Consider the following 22,201-nt stretch of genomic DNA (forward strand, 5'->3'; position numbering starts at 1 on the left):
TGAGTTGGTGTGTTATGAATATAATCGTATCGATCTTGGTGTCTATGCATTTTGGATTTATCGTAGTTACGCGTGACGTTCCGACCCTGATAGAAATGATGGTGACTGTCTCAATTAGAATTAAACAAATTTATTCATTGCGCTGATCAACTATTCTTTTTTAAACAATGTTATTATATTTGTTACGAAATTAAAACTAGATTTAAATGTTTCTTTGTATTCAAGGTTGACTTATTATGTTACAGATATATAAAAATTTCTCACAATGGCGAGAAAAGGTGACACCATACGAAGCATCAATGTATCCGTTGTGGGATTATCCGGAGTGGAGAAGGACAAAGGACATGCAGGCGTCGGCAAATCCTGTTTCTGCAACCGTTTCATGAGACCCCACGCCGAAGACTACAACGTCGACCACATTTCCGTGCTAAGTCAGACCGACTTCAGTGGGAGAGTCGTCAACAACGACCACTTTCTTTATTGGGGCGAGGTAATCAAGACGTCAGAGGAAGGAGTCGATTATCAGTTCAGCCTAATCGAACAGACTGAATTCATCGACGATTCTTCATTTCAACCCTTCAAAGGAGGTAAGATGGAGCCGTACGTCAAACGTTGCGCATCCACTAAAATAACTTCAGCTGAAAAGCTAATGTATATTTGTAAGAACCAGTTAGGTATAGAGAAAGAGTACGAGCAGAGAATTCTGCCCGATGGTAAATTGAATATCGACGGTTTTGTATGTGTTTTCGATGTAAGCATTGTGCCAAGTAGGAGTATTGAGAAGCAGGTCGAATTCGCAGCTGCTATTCTAAACAACTTGTTAAAAACTAAAAAACCAATAGTATTTGCAACAACTAAAAATGACGATGCCAATGATATGTACATTAGAGAAGCTCATAAGTTAATATCTAGAAGCGAATATAAAAATAGTATACCTGTAGTGGAAACTTCGGCACACGATAGTGTCAACATTGACGTTTGTTTCATGTTGCTCGCCCAGATAATTGATAAAACTAAAGTTAGGTCCAAAATACCCTCTTACGGCGAAGCTTCTTTATCCAAAAAGGAGCTTATGGATACTGCTAGTGAAGCTTTCATGAGACTCATCAGAGTACACGTCACTGATTGTCACGCCATGTGGTCCCAGACAGTGAAAAAGTTAAATTCACACAAGGAATGGATACATTTCGTGCAGTTGTTTGGTTTAGATGGTACACAAAGACTGTTTCGAAGACATATTAAAAAATTAAAAGACGAGCAACTTGCTAAACAAATAGCGCACTATATGGAAATGTTACCCGATGTTCTACACGAACTGATTCCAGGATTTAACACTCTGTCCGACATGGATTGGCCATCTATACAACAGTATCTCAAGTCTCATCCGAACTTTTCCCAATATTTCTTTGAGCGCCCCGAGGATTTACCGTGGTCAGAATGTTTGGACGACAACGAAGAAACTAGAATACCATTCGATGTATTGGACACAAGCGAAGCTGAAACAGTGTTCAAGAATTACGTCAATGTTTTGCAACAGGAGCAGAAACGTTTGGAATGGAAGAAACAGTTCAAACAGTTACTTGAAGATACCGGTTACGTAACCCCAGGGAAGAATCTGTCTGAAGTAAGAGTATTGTTTATGGGTAGAGAATGTTTTGAGGCTCTATCTGAACATGACTGCCAGAAAATATATGATACGCATCAAAGAGAAATCATCGAGAATGCTAAACATAACTTTCAAGAACTGTTGTTGGAACACGCAGATCTGTTTTATCACTTTAAAAGCATCGCGCCTACAGGAACTATTACTCAAGACGATATTAAAGAAATCACTGATGTTTTACAAGAAGATTTTAGATATAAGATATTAGACAGGCTCGACCAAGACAGAAAACTCACTCTTTTCCAACATTTGGGCTTCATTCATTTTCCTATAAGAGAACACTGTCCAGCTTTTCCTAATTGTCAAGATGCCCTTATAGAACGTATTCTAGCGACCAAAACCCACCGACCAACCTCTTGGAACAATAGCAATCAGTGGTTGATTAGTTCTGAGAACAATCAACTTAACCTCCTCATTCTAGGACTGAATAATTTGGCCGATAATTTAGCTAGTAAGATTAGGAAACAATGTGATGACGATGAATACGAAATAGATTGCCAATTTTATAATTTAGACTATCGAGTTATAAATGGGGATGTTAGTTTGCCTCATAATTCCTTTAGGACTTCAGATTTTATACCTCACGGTAGTTTTTGTGTATATAATAATGCGCAGTCTTTTGAATATATACGAGAAAGTTTGGAGAAGAAATTACTTTCTAATTTAGAACAGGACGATAAATTACCTTTCCAAGGCTTACCAATCGTCTTGATGTTCTTGCAAGATTCTGTCATCGACGAAAAGGAAGTGTTAAGGTTGAGAGAAGATGGTCAGAATCTCGCCGACAATTTACAATGTCCCTTTATGGATATTTCTTTAGAGCAAACCACAGAAGAACAACTTGTTCACGATTCTCTTCATCAGCTAATGCAGAGCATTCACCATCGCGCAGGCTTCTTAAACATCAATCAGTCTGTCATCGAATGCGTCGAGCCTGATATTAGAATTATTATGTGCATGTTCTGCGGCGATCCGTACTCGATAGAAAACATTCTAGGGCCTCTTTTATCACATCAAGTATGCTTCTTGTCGTCGTCGCATAGTATCATATTGGAGACATTTTTGGGTGATTCCAAGAGAAAGGTAGAAGTAATAATATCATCTTTTCACGGTGCTAATGCTTTTAGAGACGAACTGGTCCATGGTTTCATTTTAGTTTACTCCACGAAGAGAAAAGCTTCGTTAGCGACTCTAAATGCTTTCTCTATGAACATTCCCAATTTGCCCATTCAGATATTAGCGGTTACTGATGATGGAGGAGCGACAGCCTTTTTTAACGACGATTTGAGCCAGCTACTCATTACAGAAGGCAATTCTACAGCAGATAGGTTGCATGCACATTTTATGACATCCTCTAGTTCGATGCAGCATAAAACGGCCTTTTTCACGCCATTCTTTAAAGAAGTATGGGAGAAGAAACCGGAAATTGAACAAGCTTTCCACATGGAAGAGCCGTCAGGATTAGACAGTGGCGAGGGTACTCTAGAAAGATCAAAAAGTCAAAGACATGGGCATCCATTGCCTCCTCCAAGACACGAGAGTTACTATTTAAAATTAAATGATGGTAGTGAAAGCGAAAACTTTGAACTCAGTGGCCCCGACGAAAGACTTAGTTCCAGTGACCACAGCGACAAATTCTCAAGTGTTTATATGTACGGTAGCGAAGGAAGCGAGAAAAAGAGAAGTATGCATTCCGGTTTCCACGTGTATCCACCACCTGCGACACCACCGGAGCCCGCGCCTCCAGACAATATTCTCAACATAAGACATTCCAAAAAACCATTACTGTCCGCATCTCAAACTAGCTTGGAAGATGCTCCATACGGAGACCATCCCATGTCTATTCCTGGAAGCGCTTGGAATAGTTATCAGCAGCACGCATTTACTACAGGTCGTAGACATATTCCAGTATCTAAATCTCGTTCGAAATGTATCTCGCAGACTTTAAAACAGCCGGGTAAACTGAATATGAAAAATTATTCCGCTGTGACGGAAGCCATAGCTAGAATGAACGTGTCTGAAATGTCTTCACCCAATTTCGGCAACGCTCCTCTCGCCACCCCGGAAGCTGTGGACTTAGGTTGTGAATATGCTCAAGTTAAGGATCTTGTTCATAATATGTATCCGGGCCAGAGCCCCGAATATATGTACACCATGGTACAAGACGCCATTAATACGAAATCAAAATTAAGACAAAGAAGAGAGAAAGGCCAACCGTCTTACTCGGACACCGATAGCGAATGGAGTAGTTTAGAAAGAAGGCAGCGCGCCAGTGAAATCTATTCGAAGGTTAGTAGAAAAGGTGGCACCCATAAAAGACAACGAAAGAAAAGAACCGCCATACCGGTACAACCCCCACGAGTACCACAACTCGGTTCGTTCACGCTTCCATCCGTACATACCCCAGTGTCAGACGTCGATAACGATAAAGTTGCCTTGGCTACCGACTCCAATTCCGAGTCAACGGACGGCAGCGAGCCCGAGCAGTTTCCTCCGCCGACTAGCTCTGACATTCGTATGAGATTCTCTCAAAAACGGTCTCTTAGTTTAAAGAAAAGGATGCCAGAAGCTGCCAATACTCACCATTTTAATATTCAGCTGAATTCGATGGATATGTATCAAAGTCAAGGTTTACTACACGATGATGAATCTAGTTTAGACGTTTCTTCTCCCAGAGACAACAATTCCCCGATGTTCGGAGTGTTGCCTAAGATGAAAGAGTCTGACTTGGAGAAGATACTTCGTAAACGAGAAAAGCAAAAAGCGAAAGATGATTCCAAATTGGAAAAACGTAGATTGAAAGAAGAAAAGTTACGAAAAGTCGCCGAAGAAAGAGACAAGAAGAAACAAAAATCTAAGCAGAAACCGACACCATCCAAACTAGCTGATTTTATTCAATCTGATAAAAATTACGTTCCCAGTTTTATGGAAAAGTGCGTTAGGTTTATCGAAAGTGAAGGTTTAGATTCGGAGGGAATATACCGAGTTCCTGGCAATAGAGCTCATGTAGATTTACTCTTTACCAAGTTCGAAGAAGATACCAACGTCGATATTCGCGATCTAGACATTCCTGTTAACGCTGTAGCCACAGCACTAAAAGACTTTGTATCCAAAAGACTCCCACCGCTGTTCGAACCCGAGGTTATGACTGAAATGGAAGAAATCGCAGGAACTAGATTAAAACCGATGGTAACAACTTGCGGTAATCTAGAGGTGAAGAATGATCGTAGCTGCAGATTGCTGGCTTTGAGGAGTATGCTCGACAAATTGCCTCCTATAAACTTTCAGATATTGAAATTCATCTTTCAGCATTTCGTTAGAGTGACTGAGAATTCCAAACTGAACAGTATGGATAGTAAGAACCTAGCAATATGTTGGTGGCCTACTTTATTACCGATAGAATTTAGTGACATGGGCAGATTTGAGCAGATGCGACCATACTTGGAAGACATCGTCCAGACGATGATCGATCAATATCCGTTTTTGTTTTGTGGAAAGGAGGCTTTTGTAATGGTTTAAAAGCTTATAGATATAAAAACCACGCACAATTCGCTATCATTTAGCCTCTGTTCGGTGTTTCGCCACCCATTGTTGTTAAATTGAGAGGCCTTTTATGTTAATTTAGGAGAAGAATGGGTAGAGCAAAGAGTAAGAATGTTCCACTAATTGTTATTAATGGTGTGATGACCCAGTGGTAATTTGTATTTTTACATTATCCTAGATGGAGTATTTCAAATTGCTGTATGAAACTTTTATAAATGAAACGTATGAACAATGTTCAGTGTACTTTGACTGGGTTGTTGTCTTAGGATAGTCAATGTTGTATCTTTTTCAAATATCAACGAGAACGTAGCTCGGCTACTTTGTCCATTGTTGGAGATTTATTTTGAGTAAAATCGACACTTTCAACTTACCGAGACGATTTTTTTACCGAAACCTATAACTACTCGAAGGCTAAACACACAATCTTGATTCAAAAACTACGGGAATACTTCACGAAATCAACAAATTGTATATACTTCATTCTCATATTGAAGAAGTTTCAAAATAATTATATTTCCCAAACCAAATAATTTTAAAACATTCATAAACTTACATCAATTTTGCGTTTTCATTAAAGTACCAAAAAATTTGGAAAACGATCGTTTTTCTTGCAAGTGAATCCGAACTCATCTGATCTCAATCGTCCACGATACACAACCGCACGCCACAACCTCGACAACACCCCTACCCGACGCCAACCAAAACCTGTGGAGAAGATCTTAGATAGTCCACCAGGAGAAGAATTGGCGCCTCCTTCTCACGAGCCTGTGCTCAATTTTCCGTCCGACGAGTTATTTTTTCCATCATCACAAATCAGAGTTGTCATTACACGCCTCGCTACAAAATCCTTTGCATTGGCCAGTTGACATGGAAATCCTAAATATCGCTACTAGTGTAGGAAACAGAGGTTGAACCTTGCAAAATGGACACAAGTCCGGTTTTATTTTTTTTCTGGTATATCAAGGGGTGCTTATTATAAGACTAACTTTTTCTTAAAAAATTTCGCCCCGGAACCCCCCTTTTCATCCCTTTAAAGGGGGTAATTTGTGGTTTTTGCGAAACGTAGCCCTTCCTGTACGTTTTGCAAAAAATTTGCTTAATAGTAAAATGAAGAGGAATATATTTCCTACTATTTATTTCTCGGCAGCATATGTCTATCTCTATCACCTACCGTTTAGCGGGGGGTGGCGCCCCAAAGTTGACAAGTTTTTAAAAATGATGTTTTAAAAAAAATTATTTTTCCCTAACTGTAATGAAAATTGAGAAAAAACCCTGGGAAGATTAATCACAAATAAGTGGCTAATTTTTTTATATAGGTTTCATTTAAGGGCAATTGCCCATTTTTAAAAGTGATTTTCTTGGAATTTTTCACACACCATGCCCTTTATTAAAATGCTTCATATATCATTTTGTGCACGTTCTTATTACCCATGCATGGACACCAAAAGCGATTTCTCAATGCAACCCCTGTAGCAAAAAAAAATAAATAAAGGGGGGTTGAAAATATTTTTTTTTTTGCTTTTTGACCCATAAGGACATATGCTCCATCAATAGGGTTTTTCATAAATATATATGATTATTGCAAAATCCCTGCGGAAACTTGAAAATATACTGCAGAAACTATCCATATCCCTTGGAGAGCATGTTTTGACGATTTTCTCATTACCTATGCATTTTTTAAAACAAAACTTATACAGAATTAAAGACCACTATTTTCTCTACAAATAAGGTCCTATGCATCTTTTTCGTATAAGCAACCGTTACGGCACAGTGGCGCCGTAAGCTTCAGAAATGCTTTGGCGGGCTAAAGTTTTTTTTTCGTCACCTATTCATTTTATGGATAACGTACATGGAAAATATGGCTCAAAATCAATTTTTGATTATTTTTTTTATTAATTCTCCTTTTTTTTTGGGTGGTTCCGGGCAAGATATGGGGGTGCATTATACAAATTTGTAAATAACGACTACTACATGGATAATCGCTGAAAGTTGTTTTACTCTAGCATAGGCGGTGCAGATGGTATAAAAAGGGGTTTTTAAAATGTAATTTAAAAAATTTGCAATTGCTCTTAAATGAAACCTATACCAAAAAATCAGCCACTTATTTGTGATTAATTGCCGCAGGGTTTCTTCTTAATTTTCATTACAGTTAGGGAAAAATATTTTTTTAAAAAACATCTTTTTTAAAAATTTGTCAACTTTGGGACGCCACCCCCGCTAAACGGTGGGTGATAGACATATGCTGTCGGGAAATAAATAGTAAGAGATATATTCCTTTTCATTTTACTATTAAGTAATTTTTTACAAAACGTACAGGAAGGGCTACGTTTCGCAAAAACCACAAATTACCCCCTTAAAGAGATGGAAAGGGGGGTACCGGGGCGAAATTTTTTAAGAAAAAGTTACTCTCATAATAAGCACCCCTCTTGATACACCAGAAAAAAAAATAAAACCGGACTTGTGTCCATTTTGCGAGGTTTAACCTCTGTTTCCTACACTATACTTATGGGCCAACAATAGTATGTAGATATGAGCGTTTTCCAGGCCAGACAGGTCAGTCGGCCAGACATAGAATTGTCTACACTTTTAAAGCTCTCTTGCTGGGGCATTGCTCCTTCTCCTCACCTCTAGACACTGAATCTGATTTCATTTTTAACGTCTTTCCCAGGGATATCTATCTGCTAATAATATAGGGATATTCTGCTAATAATACCTACCAAGATCCCCCGCGAAATATCTGTAAAAAAGTCTGAATCAACTAACCATAACATTAGATCCGTAACGGCCTTCTCCAGTTGATTCTACAAGAGAAGATAAATGGCAAAATATGACCTGAAAGACGCCGTTTTTTCTTACTTCGTGGCGTTACAATCCTTCGTGGGTTTTAGCAGACTCTACAACATGCCTCTACTCTTGTCTGTCTTAAGCAATCTCTATTCAGTTCTACATAGTACATAGCTTTCAAGTCTCCTGCTATATTATTATCTCGCCACCGGAATCGACGGCGTCCACGTGGTCTTCTAGTTGGGACTACTTCCGTTCTCCTGACTACAAATAAGGTAAATAGAGCCATGGTTATTGTCAAAATTGGGTGCGGATAGGTACCACAAGAAGAAGAAAGTCATATTAGCTACATATAATGTAAGCAGCAAGACAGCTCGCTCTCTTCCTTCCGGCAATCTATTTATTCATGCTTTTCTTATTCTTAGAGTCATCTCTTCTATACAGTTTCTTTTTCTTCATTTCAGAATAGCAGTTTGTTGGTTTGTGAAGCAGATATTGATCTTAAACAAAACCAAAAAGTTTTTAAATCAAGTATGTTCGGATGCTGCCAAGTCCTAAAAGTTGTGAAAATTTTATTATAAAAAAATATGACAATAATATTTAGCATTATTTTCAATTCAATGACCTTTCGGCGTATTCCAGGTCAGAACTGATAAGTGAAAGAGGCTGTTTAGTGTTCGAGATCGACAGCAAACAGACTCTTTATTTTCTAAAAAGTATACTTGGGGGCCTTATTTTTGTAGTAACAAAAACGATGTGTAAATTGTCAATTATATCTTGAGTATATATTTGCTAGAAAGGACGGTCAACTGATTTTTCAATTCAGTTACATGTAGGACAGACAAGGCCCCTTTCAAACGTTTTTGTGTAAGTTGCAGTCAATTTTTATGCATTATACGAAATTTTTTAAAAGAAAAATGCATTTTTAAAACATGCTGAATACATTTCCATGGAAAACGATATTTTTTATACATTGTGACAAGTTTTTTTTTATATTGGAGAAATTTATCCCATATTATTTCTTTTGAAGACCTTCCACGCATATTAGTTTTTGAATTTTTTTAGTGACACAATTGTCACTAGTACGACGTTAACGGATTTACGTCATTTTCAAAGGTCATTGTCAAATGCCATTGTCTAATGTCATTGATGACGTGTAATTGACTTCAAAAGAAATAACATTATTCTCAATTGATAAATAGGTCTAGGATACCATCATATCTTTGATTCGAATCGTTTTCAATGGAAAATTTAACATCGTCTAACGGGGATATGGATTGAATCTGGTAAAGAAAGGTTGATAAATACTTGCTGCATCTAAACACCCAGCCTTCGAGTAGTTACGTTGCGTACGAAAATTTGTCAAGTAGTTTTTGAGGTGTGGTCCTCGAAAGAAATATGATTATATTTAAAATCTAATACAAACGCAAGACTGAGTCATTGATATATGACTTGGAGTGCCAATATATATATTTCTAGTCTGAGCAATTATGACAGTTATTTGTTTAACTTTTTAATGCGGATTGGCTATAGTGAAGTTATATGTCTCTGTTAGTTTTCTCGTCTTTTTAGTTGAAATAATACTTGAATTGTTTTGGTTTTCTCATATTTTATAAGATAAATACGATATAACAAATCTTAATGATATAATGATAAGCCATTCCTAATTTTATCTTTTTTTTTGTCCCTGAATATGAACATGCGCTCCACCATATACTTAGTGGCGCGAAGATGCTTCCTCAGTTTCATCAGAAATTAAGTATTGGGATATTGAGCATCTACATTCTTTATCCTTCTATTCTTTGTAGTCTACATTATCTTAGTATTATTTTTTGGACAGATATCGTGTTTGCTTTGTTGATCATTTTCTTGATCATCTTTGTCCTCAGTGGTGGCGTGTCCACCTTTGCGTGGCAAGTTACACTACTTCTTCTTCACGTGCCATATCAGAATTATCAGACGTTGCCGATCATTATTGCGAAGGCTTCTAGATCTTCTGCAATATGGAATAATTGTCCTGCATTTGATATCTGAGTCCATTCACGAATGTTTTTTAATCAAGTAACTTGTTTTCGTCAACTTTAGCAATTCTCTGTCTATCTTGACCTTCCTTAGTACATCTTGTATTAGATCTTCTTGCTGTTCAAGGTATCTTCAATCGACCAAGGCCATCAAACTCGCAAAAAAAAGGTATCTTGGCATCTTGGCAAAACTTTTACAAATTTTATTTCTCCTTTGGACTTTCCTTTGATTCTTGTACTGCATGCAGAAGAAGCAGTGGTAAGGTAAGGTGAAGACTGCAACAGATGACGAATTTGTATATTTATATAGACAAATGGTCTATGAGTCTAGATATTCGGTAAACAATGAAATATAATTTTTGTGAAGTGAACGAATGTTTTTAAAAGTTTCGTTTGGCGCATATCTATTCATTTCGCAATACTATTTTTTATACATTATTTACACCATTTTTCAAAATAGCTTTTGGATTTGTACCAAAATATGTAGAAAACAATTTAATTCCAATATTATTTTAACATGAAGGCGAGAAAACTTGAAAAATTATTGATACGTCCAGTAACACAGAAATGTGCAGAGTATACAAAGAATATTTCAGATGTATAGGTTTGTTTAGTAACTTCATTATAATGGCAAAGATTATAATGCCAGGAGTAGGTTAACTATATTTTTAATATTCATTCCCGCTATCCAACGCGTTCTTAGGGTCCAGGTTGTGAGGCAGGCTCCCATAGGAGAAATGTTTCTGATTCGGTTCCTTTGAGGATTCATGTTCAACAATGTCCCCTTTAAACAAATCTGAAGGTTGCCGGGCGAAATTTTTGGGCAGAAATTGTTTAACAATCTTTTTAAACAAATTCCAAAAACATACATTTTTCTACTCTGGAATATTTTTTTGGTTTTCTTGGCCATTTTAAATAAAAAATGTCTCTCTAAAGTTGATAGATTTCGAGTTATATGTGAAAATACGCATTTTCGAGGCTTGAAAACTCATATTCATGTATGTAAATTATTATTTTTGAGGTTACCATGTGCCTAAATTGATGTTTAAACATTCAATTTCGAGATTCAAAATAGTAAACGGGGCTTATTTCGATTAAGTCCGTTATTTTTTAATTGTTAATTGTGTGCGTCCACTCGATTTTTAAGCCACCGTGGAGTGTCGCACTATATGGTGCGTCTCTGTCGCACTTATACAATGTTATACGTGAAAAATTCCCAACAAATATTTGTGTCATTTATTAAAATTTTGTAATTTATTATAAATTTAATATAGTTTTTTAAATAATTTATTTGGGTGCGTCAGAAGTCAAACGGTGCAAGTGAAGTTCTCCCTAAAAATTACTCACGCCCGGTTTGATAATCAACTTAAAGTGAACATTAACTAAAGTTCACTTTAAGGTTGACATTTACACATGAATTGCATTGATAAAGGTACCAACCTAAAATTTAAAGTCCACTTTAACTGATTATGAAACCGAGCGTAATGCGATGTAACACCAAAGAATACGCCAAGGACAAATAGCTTTTGTCTTTGTTTGTATTTATGAATATAGTAATTGTATTATGAATAAAGACGGTTTATTTATTTTTAATGGCTCCTCATATTTCCGCAACTATTTTCACAAACATCTTATTATCTCATTTCAGACATTTATTGACTTCACCGATTGGCTTCTCGGGCATCGATTTATTAAATTGATTATTGCCAATGTGCTAATTAAATACGCCAATCATAACAATATAATAATTGTTAATAACGTATTGTTATTTTATCTTTTTGAAATGAGCAAAAAAGGTGACTTTTGGAATTTGTTGAAAAATATTGTTTAAACAAATTCTGTCCAAAAATTTCACCCAGCATCCTTCAAATTTGTTTAAAGGTGATATTTTTTAACAGGAATCCGCAAATAAATCGAACCAGAAACATTTTTGTTACGGGAGCTGCCTCACCACCTGGACTAACTATTAATTTTGTTTTTCAATAGAGCAAAAAGGTGTATATTTCTTTAAGATTATCTACCAAAATATGAAAACAATGTAGTAGGTAATACGAGTTTTATAAATGTATATATTTCACTGGTATTGTCATTTTATTGAATTTAAAATTATTTTCCGTTTAGCTAATTTTTTTTTTGTTTCATTAGTGATAAACGCTGTGATATATTATTTTAAATTTTGTAATGTCTTTTATTTATTCTCTCATGAACTGCAAGACAGTGGATTTATGTTTTTTTTTGTAAGTTTAGGTCAAATTGATGTAGTATGTTTAGTTAATATTGTTATTATTATATATTTCGGGGACCCCACAGGATATAGACGTAGTATATCCAGAAACACTTTTTATATCCACATGTTTTTCACTGGTTAAAAGGTGTGGAGTTTTAAGTAAGTTCGGGTGAGTCTTTGAAACAGGACAAATCAATGTAGTTGAAAACAAAAATCTTGGTTTAATAGGTTATTCCAAGGTTAGGCTACTGCCGACGAAGGTTATTTTATTATCTATTATTACACATTAATATCGAGTCAAAGCAAACCTTATACGACTCAGGTTAAAAAATCAATATTTAATACATGACATAAATAAACGATTCTAAACAATATTTACAAAACTCATTCTCAGATTGATTTTAGGAAAAAAATTAAAGAGATCAAAATTGTATAAAATATAATTGTCTCCATTTTTGTTTATGTCCTAAAGTTAATAAAAATCGAGATTGGATTCAGTAATGCTGCTTCCCCTTCGGATATTTTCGCACTTAAATCGGAAAATATCGACCGCACGAAAAAAAATCGTTCGAAGGAAATCACATTTGCAACAATTTCAGTTCCTATCATTTTTATCGAAAATTTAAAAATGGCGAAGATATATTGAACAACAACTCTTTTAAAATCAAGATGGCGGCTAACACAACGGCGAAATTCAGTCGCCATTTTAAATTTACAATACTGTTGACCTCCCTTAAAGTTAGAAATATAAAATTTGGGCAGTTCAAAAACGAGATTCAATTCAATGATATTTTTTTGTGCGGTCGATATTTCCTCTTTAACTCGGAACATATCGACTGCGCAAAAAAAATTGTTAAAAAGAAATTGTAGAAAATCGCATTTGGAACAATTTCAGTTACTACCATTTTTGTCGAAAAGTTTAAAATGGCGGAGATATTGAGCACTAAAAGTTCTCCTTTAAAATCAAGATTGCGACTACTGCAACGGCGGAATTCAGTCGTGATTTTAAATTTACACCACCATTATTGACACCCCCTAAAAGGTTGAATAATAAAATTTCTGGCAGCTCGCTATGCAAGGTCAAATCCAATCCCGACTGCAGTAGAATAGTGGTACGTTGTACTCTCTTTATAGTTATTTTTCCTTCGGAGGTGAGATGAACAAATCGACAGAAAAACGGTGGAAATTCTAGTCGTGGTCATAACTTTCTGAACCGATTTTATTGCATTCTCATAAAAAAATCTAAGTAGTAATACAACACTCCCAAATAAATGCAATAATTCGGTTACAATATAATTTTTTAATATTGTAACATTTTTACATTTATTTATTATATTATGTCTTTTCAACGCTTTATTTTAATTGAAAACACTTAATTTATATTTTTTATTTTTTGTACGTATTTACACACACTTATTATTCCTATTTATTATTTACAATAACTTATAACGCATATATTATACTAAAAACATAATGTATGTCTACTTTGTACAATTTATTTATTTGACGTTTTTAATTCACGCGACATTCAAATCACGACTGAGCCTAAAGCCCAAACAATTTAACAACGGAAGCGGTCAGGACCGGCTTCCATTTGGAAATTGTAACAATATACTATTTTATTTGTCCCCGCCAAATTTCTCACTTTACAAGTTTACTACCTAGTCGTACTAGTTAGTCGTAACAGAAATATAAAATATACAAACGGAGAGTTTTTATAATTTATATTTTGGGAATTGTGCAATATTACTAGAAGTGGCTAGATTTACAGGTAAATATGTCGATGAAAATGAAGTAGGTACACTTTCCGTCATAAAAACTGGTACACTTTTTTTTCCCAATGTAAACCTGTGTTCAGACTGGACACAATAGTTCGTGAATCACTTCGTTGTTGCCATAACAGATAACGAAATTGCACTAAATCTAAATACAAAAAAATGACTTTTAAAAATGTATAAAGTTTTCAGATAGGTATTATACCATCATTGAAGAAACCTGAGAAAGCTTGGACGAAGATGAAAATTTATAACTAAATTTAATTCTCAGTGCCCAGAAGATTACAAGAAGTGATTAATAATAATGGAGCTATGACAAAATATTAATATTTCAGCAGTTTCGAATTGTAATACATATATATTTAAATTCCACACTTGTTCACTGCAAAAGTTATTCATATTATATTAATTTCAAATCATTTTTTTTTCCCCGTGTGTTTATTCTATTGTCCTTTTCATGATCATTTTTCAGTGGGTAACAAATGATAGGAAAAAGGGTAAGTCCGTGATAATACACATTTATGACATTTATTCTAACATGACATTTTAGTTAAATCTGACAGTTGTCAAATTTTATTTTCAATTTGGAATAAAAACAAATCAAATGTGTTTCTTGCATTTATAAAATGGTATTTTCTTTGATTTGTATAGTTTTATAAATTATACAGATTATATTTGTAATATTATTATCTAATTAAAAAAAAATATTTTTTTATTATGGCGCCATCTATCGACAACTAGAATAACTAGAATAAATGTTATAGAAATGTCACCGACGAAATGTAATCACCGACGTGCCTTTTTTTCTGTCACATACAATTTAATGCGTTAGAAAGAAATCGAAAAACTGTGACGCACTGAAAGATGATCATGAGAAATACTGTAGTATCCCACAACTCAATAGAGTTTTGTATTTACAGTACAATTTACGAGAAACCAATCACGCTTCTCGATTTTAATTTAAACATAATTTAAAGTTATGTCTAGATTTATTAACTGTCATTATTTTTGAATTGAAATATTTTCATAAATTATAATAAAACACGAATCAATGTATGGGTACTTAATTGAGATGACTGGCAACGTTGCCCTTGAAATTAGAGTGACACATTTGACAAGATCAACTTATACAACTTGAAAAAGCCGATTTTCGGTTATAAGAGTTGTACCAGTTTTTTATGACTCGAAGTGTACATACTAATGAAATGAAATAATATAATGTACAATTATTTGACGTCTAACAAAGGGACAGCGATAGATAAAACACCAATAAGAATCTTTTGTTTGTGATACATTGATTTGTTTTGGACAAAATAAGGTATCTATAAAAGTATTTAAACAAAATCTTTATATTAAGTTTAGTAACAAAAATACTCAACCCGCCTTTTATTTTTAGTATCTACTAATTTTTTATTTAAAATAACGATGCTGCTATTGGAAAACAAAGATGTAAATTATATTTATTTTTTTTATCGATATACGCATTTTTTTTTTGCTTCGCCGCTTTTACACAACCTTATTTAAATTTTTCGTTTAGGTCATTTAACGCGAAGGTATTGTTAAGTGAATTTTCGTAAACATCGATGATTCTGTCAATAATTTTGATAATGAGTATTTTATCAATGTGAGAAACGTCGAATTAAGTGTCCGATGTATCCGTGTAAGTGACGCTTGATGTTTCACTTTTCATTTTTTGGAGCAGATCGTAGGTCCAAAGGTTAATCTTGTAGAAAATAATCTTATATAAAAAAATATTTTATACACGAGTAGGGATGTTTAAAAATGCCATGAACCTTCAAAACGCTTGCCCGAACAAAAACGAATCCTAAAAACATTGCGCGTTAGAGAAAAAATGGGTCATTTTTATGTCTAGAATTTTCTAAACCTGTTGTCCAATTTAAGTGATTTTTTTAAATATGTTATATCCTTATTCTTTAACAATATCGCTGTAATAATATTGTTTTTATACCGGTAAATTGTTATTGTATACCGGGTGTACCAAATAAACTGTAGTTTTTCTCAAAGTTCACCACACCCTGTGGAGTATTCTTGCATTTATAAAATCTTCTATAAATCTTCTTCTTTTGGCTTCATAACCCTAGATTCTAGATGGATCTTTACCTGTCTGGCTATGTCCTTCCATTTAGATCTCTCTTGGGCCCTTCTTCTCCATTGTCTTATATTCATAGCATTTATAAAATTGGTTTATGGTGGATAATAAAAAAGTTAGGTACTTTAACAACTAGCCATGTTCTTCATCAATACAGGGTGTTTCTAAATAAGTGCGACAAACTTTAAGGGGTAATTCTGCATGAAAAAATAACGACCGTTTGCTTTATAAAGATATGACCGCAAGTGCTTCGTTTCCGAGATACAGGATGTTTAATTTTATCTTACAAACTGACGATTTATTTATTGCTCTAAAACCGGTTGAGATATGCAAATGAAAGTTGGTAGCTTTTAAGAGGTAGTTATTGAGCATTTTTTGATATGCAATTAAGTTATTTAGGTTATTATTTATTTTAGGTTATTTTATATTCTCCATTGGCGCGCATACGGATCATATGACCCATAAAGGCCATAAGTGTCATAAATGCAAAAGTTCGGGTAGACCGGGAATTGTGTATGATAAAGATCGACAACTACGTGTGAAAATTTGCAAAGTGGGCCGTCGCAACACTTAACGAGCTACCACAGCACAATAGAACGCAGAAACAGGAAAGAATGTACGAAGGAAGTACTGCAGGAAATGTTAAATCGTAATTTTTTATTGAATGCGTCATTTTTCATTCCTCGTAATGTTTTAGCCGAAAGAAAAACCTCTGCCAACAGAGAAGCAAAGAACAAATCGCTTCAATTGGGAAAAATCGAAGAGTTCATGAACCACTGATCTGATGACGGGTCCAGAGACATATTCAATGACAAATCGAAATTTATTTTTCGGGTTATTAATTAGTATAATGAAGCATTCCATTTCCAAAGATCTCATGCTTTTTATTTAACAGCTCTAAGGGTTTGTTCACTACGGAGACCATCGCATCGTATCCTAGCCTAGAGCTTAGTATCGTACTCTTCATTTTGGTGAACGCTCGCATTTAAAATAATGCATCTGGCGATCGATAATATGGTACGAGCAGTACGAGGGATACCAGGGAGCGAGGGTCGGCGGCTCGTCGTGAGCACAACTTAATACTCTTTCACCTCTTTGTATAGCAAAATATTGTTATTTCCCAAATTTTAAAAGTCTCGAATAGTTACTCATCTGTAGAATCTCGAATTTGTTTTATAGGGCTTTTCATTCACAGTCATTTGTTTCGAGCTTCTGTCGTATGTCGTATAATCCGTGTATATTAATATTATACAACATATGACAAAAGCTCGAAACAAATGACAATCGATGGAAGGCCCTATTTTATGGGCATTAAACATTTGCGACTTGTCATTTTCATTGCTATTTGTCACTTATTTAATACTTGTCATTTGAAAAATGACACTTGACAAGTATTAAATATTGCGGATTTCAGTTCTGATAGTATTTTTAGAGGGTTTGGTTGATAAATTTTTAAATACATCATTTAAAACTGTCATGACATTATTTTCTATTTTAAATAAGGAAATCATACGATAACATCATATTTGAACCTTTTGACCTACGACCTTGAAAGAAAATTTGCTGGTACTGGAAAATGGAGTTATATTGTTAATGAAGGCTTTTTAAATTCTTCAAAAAAATAAAAATATTTTAATACGTACCATATAATACAGATACAAATATTATGCGAAACACTTCTGTCAAAATATGAATCTGCCAATTTAGAAATCTCCCCCAAGCCTCCATTATCAAATATTTTCTCTTTTGATATTGTAGAATCCCTACACTGTGCCACCAAATGCGGAATCCTCTGCTTAAAGGCCTGGATCCCGCGTACCAAAAAAAAAGTTTATTAATAGCAAGCCGAAAATTTGTTAATAGCTTAACGGTGTCTAGTCGGACAAACTTTGATGTATGGGAACACTGGAACAGGGGAAGTTTTAATTGTGGAACGTGATTTTAATTGTGGAACTTGTCATCTTGACAAGTTTATGACTGAAAATTAGCAGGTTGTTTTTAAGTGTATTCAATAGCTAACTTAATATAATATATGAAAAAATGATTGTCCAACAAATATGTTGGGCATTTTAATTAAGTCCGACACGTAGAACATGTCAAATGACAGGAATTATGTTGGTGATAAATAATAGCAGTCTGATTTTTGCATTGAGAGTTTAATGAAATGGTAACAAATCAATTTGAAGTTTTGTACGACAAAATACATGGAACGTTTTCGTAGTCTGACGTTCGAAACTTGTAACCTGTTCCACAATTAAAACTTCCCCTGTTCCAGTGTTCCCGCACATCAAAGTTTGTCCGACTAGACACCGTTAAGCTATTAACAAATTTTCAGCTTGCTATTAATAAACTTTTTTTGGTACGCGGGATCCAGGCCTATTAACCATAAAGTCTACTTTACAACACTCCAATTTTTTTTTGATTGTATCACATATCAAGCCAAATTTTAACGTTTAAGCACATAATCGTGCTGCTAGTTGTAGGAATTGATGTGCGAAACAATAAATTATTTTATGATATAGATGTGATTGGTTTTTGCATAACAATGTATGTTCTTTGGACGAAAAATCTATGAATATTATTTAACAGATTTCATAATTGACCGAATAAGTAATGAAGAATGTATATGATCAGGTAATAATGACTTCAGTTTAAATGACTTTTCGTATGCGGTAACCGCGTACTTTGTTAAGAATACATACGTATCTTAAATATTGATTTTAGCAAAAAATGAAAGGTCAAAATTGTATAAAATATAATTCTGTCCATTTTTGTTTAGGTGCACTTAGGTACCTATAGGTAAACTTAATAATTAACAATATAATTCAATAATTATGCTTTAACTGTCACTATTTTCTCCATTAACTCGGAAAATGTTGACCTCACGAAAAAAATTGCAAAAAAGAAATTATAATAATTATGCTTTAACTGTCACTATTTTCTCCCTTAACTCGGAAAATGTAGACCTCACGAAAAAATTTGTAAAAAAGAAATTATAGCAAATCGCATTTGCAACAATTTCAGTCCGTATCCTTTTTGTCTAAAAGTTGAAAATGGCGAAAAAGATATTGAGCAAAAACCTTTAAAATCAAGATGGCGGCTAACGCAACGGCGGAATTCAGTGGCGATTTTAAATTTACACTACTATTAACCCACCCCTGCAGATTAGAAATAATGAAATTTTGGGCAGCTTGACATGCAAGGTCAAGTGCTATCCAGACTGGACCATTTGCAGAGTTTTTTAATAACCTAAAATCAAAGATTAACAAAACAATAATACTAAAATAATGATACCGGTTTTAAAGCAATGGTCTCTTTTTTATTAACAACAATCAAAATTTACCCTGAAATCAGAATTTACGGGATCAAGTTACGTTTTTAACATTGTTTAAGGATTCTTACGTAATTTGTTAAATGAATTCGTAGGTTTTCGTGTAAAGGAACTTCAATTACATCGAGTTAAAAAGATCTGCCATGTACAAAATTATATTTTGTTTCGAATGATGACTGTGAGACAAAATGATTATTTGTTTTAAGCATTTCTTCAGTGCTATTATTTAATAGTAATTGAATATAAAATACTGTTGTTGTTTTATCATATTCAAGGAAGGTAATAGGGTTAAATCTTGATTTAAAAATATTTTAACGGAATAGAAAATTGTTTTTAAATAGTGGTTTATGTATTCGAGATAAAGAGACCAGATAGAATAGGGCAAAATATAACAAAAACCCATATAACTTTGCAATAGAGGAGAGTTTTAAATATCTCGGAGCGACAATCGCCGCAGATAACGATATCACGGAAGAGATAAAAGGGAGAATTTAGGCAGTAAAAAGAAGTATGTATGTATAGCCTTCACAACACTATTAAATCTAAGAGCTTAACATGAACTTAAAAATCAGGATATATAAAGCAGTGATTAGGCAGCTGCTCATGTATGAGTGTGAGATGTGGACGCTGACAAAAGCAGTGGAAAGAAAACTCGGATGTTTTGAGAGAAAAATCATCAGAAGAATAGACCGTATCATGACACGAATACTAACCAATACAGAATGATAACCAATACAGATGCCGAGGTTAAACAGATGTATAGGGCTAGCGACGTAGTCCAAGAGATTAATGCCTGTTTGCACCCACAGATCTTAAGCTCCAGCTTAGCTAAGCTCAGCTTATACTTTAATACTGGGGCCACACTAGCATCTAATGCCGTTAATTATCACATTATTTGCATTAGAAATATGTCAAATAATGAGATAATTAACGGCATTAGACGCTAGCGTGGCACCAGCATAAGGATTTACATTTATATTTAAGCTTAAGGTACGTTTTAAGTTTAATATCTGTTGGTACCACCAGGCATAAATCTCAACAACTAAGATGGGCTGGCGATGTCCACAGACTCTCTAATAACCGCCTTACCAAGTTAAGCTGGGAGGAAGCCCCGACAGGAAGAAGGCCCTTAGGACGTCCAAGAATGCGGTGGAGAGATAACATGGTCAAATTTAAGAACAGTGGGGCGACCCACGACTCAACTATCATGGACGAAAGTTCTAGATGGAAGCGAGTTGTGCAGCCAGCTAAGACCCACCCCGGGTTGTAGTGCTACTAGAAGAAGATGAAGAATGTAATTTATATTATTTATATACATCAATCAATCCCTTAAACAATCGTAAGCAATCCTATTCTTAGGAATGTCCGAAATCATCACAACGTATTAAGAACTAAAATTTGGTCATACAAGAAAACCACTACTAAAAATGCAGTAAAATTATTACGATTTTTACTAGCTTTTTATAAGGCATATAGGTCCAGCGCAGAGGTCGCAACTGTTTTAAAACTACGATCTGAAACCAATTGCTCTCGCAACTGTTTTGTTGCAACCGTAAAAGCATGGGGATACGATCCGCATGAAACTGGTTTCCAACCTTTGTTTTAAAACAGTTGTGTCATGGGCGCTGGACGCTTGAGTTTTATATATTATAAAAATGGGTGGTGTCACACGGGATGGTATGTCATTGGGCATAACGTAAATCAAATGCCACGCCTTAATTTTTTTAGGTTAGGTTTGATTTAGTTTCTAAACAAACGAATTTGCATATGACATTCCCAGAACTGCTCATTATAAATTATTTGTATGAATACATTGAGTTTGTTTAAATTAAAACCAAAATCTAACTTCAAAAAATGACGGCATGACGTAAATAATGGTGTATTTCCACAAAAAATTAATATATACCACTCGTTGCGAGCCAATAATATGCCATGAGTTGGTCGCCAACGAGTGGTATATATTTGGCGCCCAACGTGGTGCCAAATATTTGCGGCCAACTCATGGCATATATTTGGCTCACAAGTATTTTTATATTTAAGAATCATCAGGCATTTATATTTTAATATTGTAGCCATTTTTATAGTACAGCTACCATTTTGTAAACAGTTAAATTCGCGAAACATCATTTGGTCAAGAGGCAGACTTTTTGCAACTCATTTATGTTTAGGATAAACAGACTTGGATGTGAATTTATTGGCCCTAATAAATTCAGTGTATAATATGTGGATATTTTGTAGATCTCTTAATTATTAGGAATAAGAACTATTGTCATTGCTAGGATGTATATATGTAAACAAACAAAAGAAATGTTTATTTATGCTTTATATTTATTCTTTATTATACTCATACCAGCTTGCTGTACTTTCAATGTTGTTGGATTTCTTTTGTAAGATTTATCATTTATAAATTTGTATTTCTGTTTTAATAAACGATTATTCATACATCCACTCTTTTTCTATATTAGTAAATATAAATTGCCGGTATAAACAATCTCAAACTTACTAATAACCAACAACTTCGGGTGGAAGAGTCTGTAAATGGAAGGGCACTTTCTTGTCCTAGAAATGGAAAATCATTTCTAAGGCGGACGAAACAGAAATAGTCAATGGCATGGAGATGCATAAGGCAACGGAAAACCCATGCATTAAAGGCTCAAACAGTTAATCACCATGACCAACAAAAACAACCACTCTACTCATCATGAAACTCGGAAAACAAGATCCAACAGAAGAGGAAAATCACAAAA

At 34.6% G+C, this 22,201-nt stretch overlaps 1 protein-coding gene across 1 annotated transcript in view; it reads left to right on the forward strand.

The window, feature by feature from the left end:
- Positions 1–21,896, forward strand: part of LOC114324617 (rho GTPase-activating protein 190) — a 34,865-nt gene extending 12,969 nt beyond the window's left edge. The window contains exon 2 of the mRNA XM_028272484.2: positions 246–21,896. Coding sequence (XP_028128285.1) covers positions 266–5,182 — 4,917 coding nt within the window. The 5' untranslated portion in view covers positions 246–265 and the 3' untranslated portion in view covers positions 5,183–21,896. The remainder of the gene's footprint in view (positions 1–245) is intronic.
- Positions 21,897–22,201: the final 305 nt, after the last annotated feature.

This window comes from Diabrotica virgifera, chromosome 1 (genome assembly GCF_917563875.1).
Source record: "Diabrotica virgifera virgifera chromosome 1, PGI_DIABVI_V3a".
NCBI classification, from domain to species: Eukaryota; Metazoa; Arthropoda; class Insecta; order Coleoptera; family Chrysomelidae; genus Diabrotica; species Diabrotica virgifera.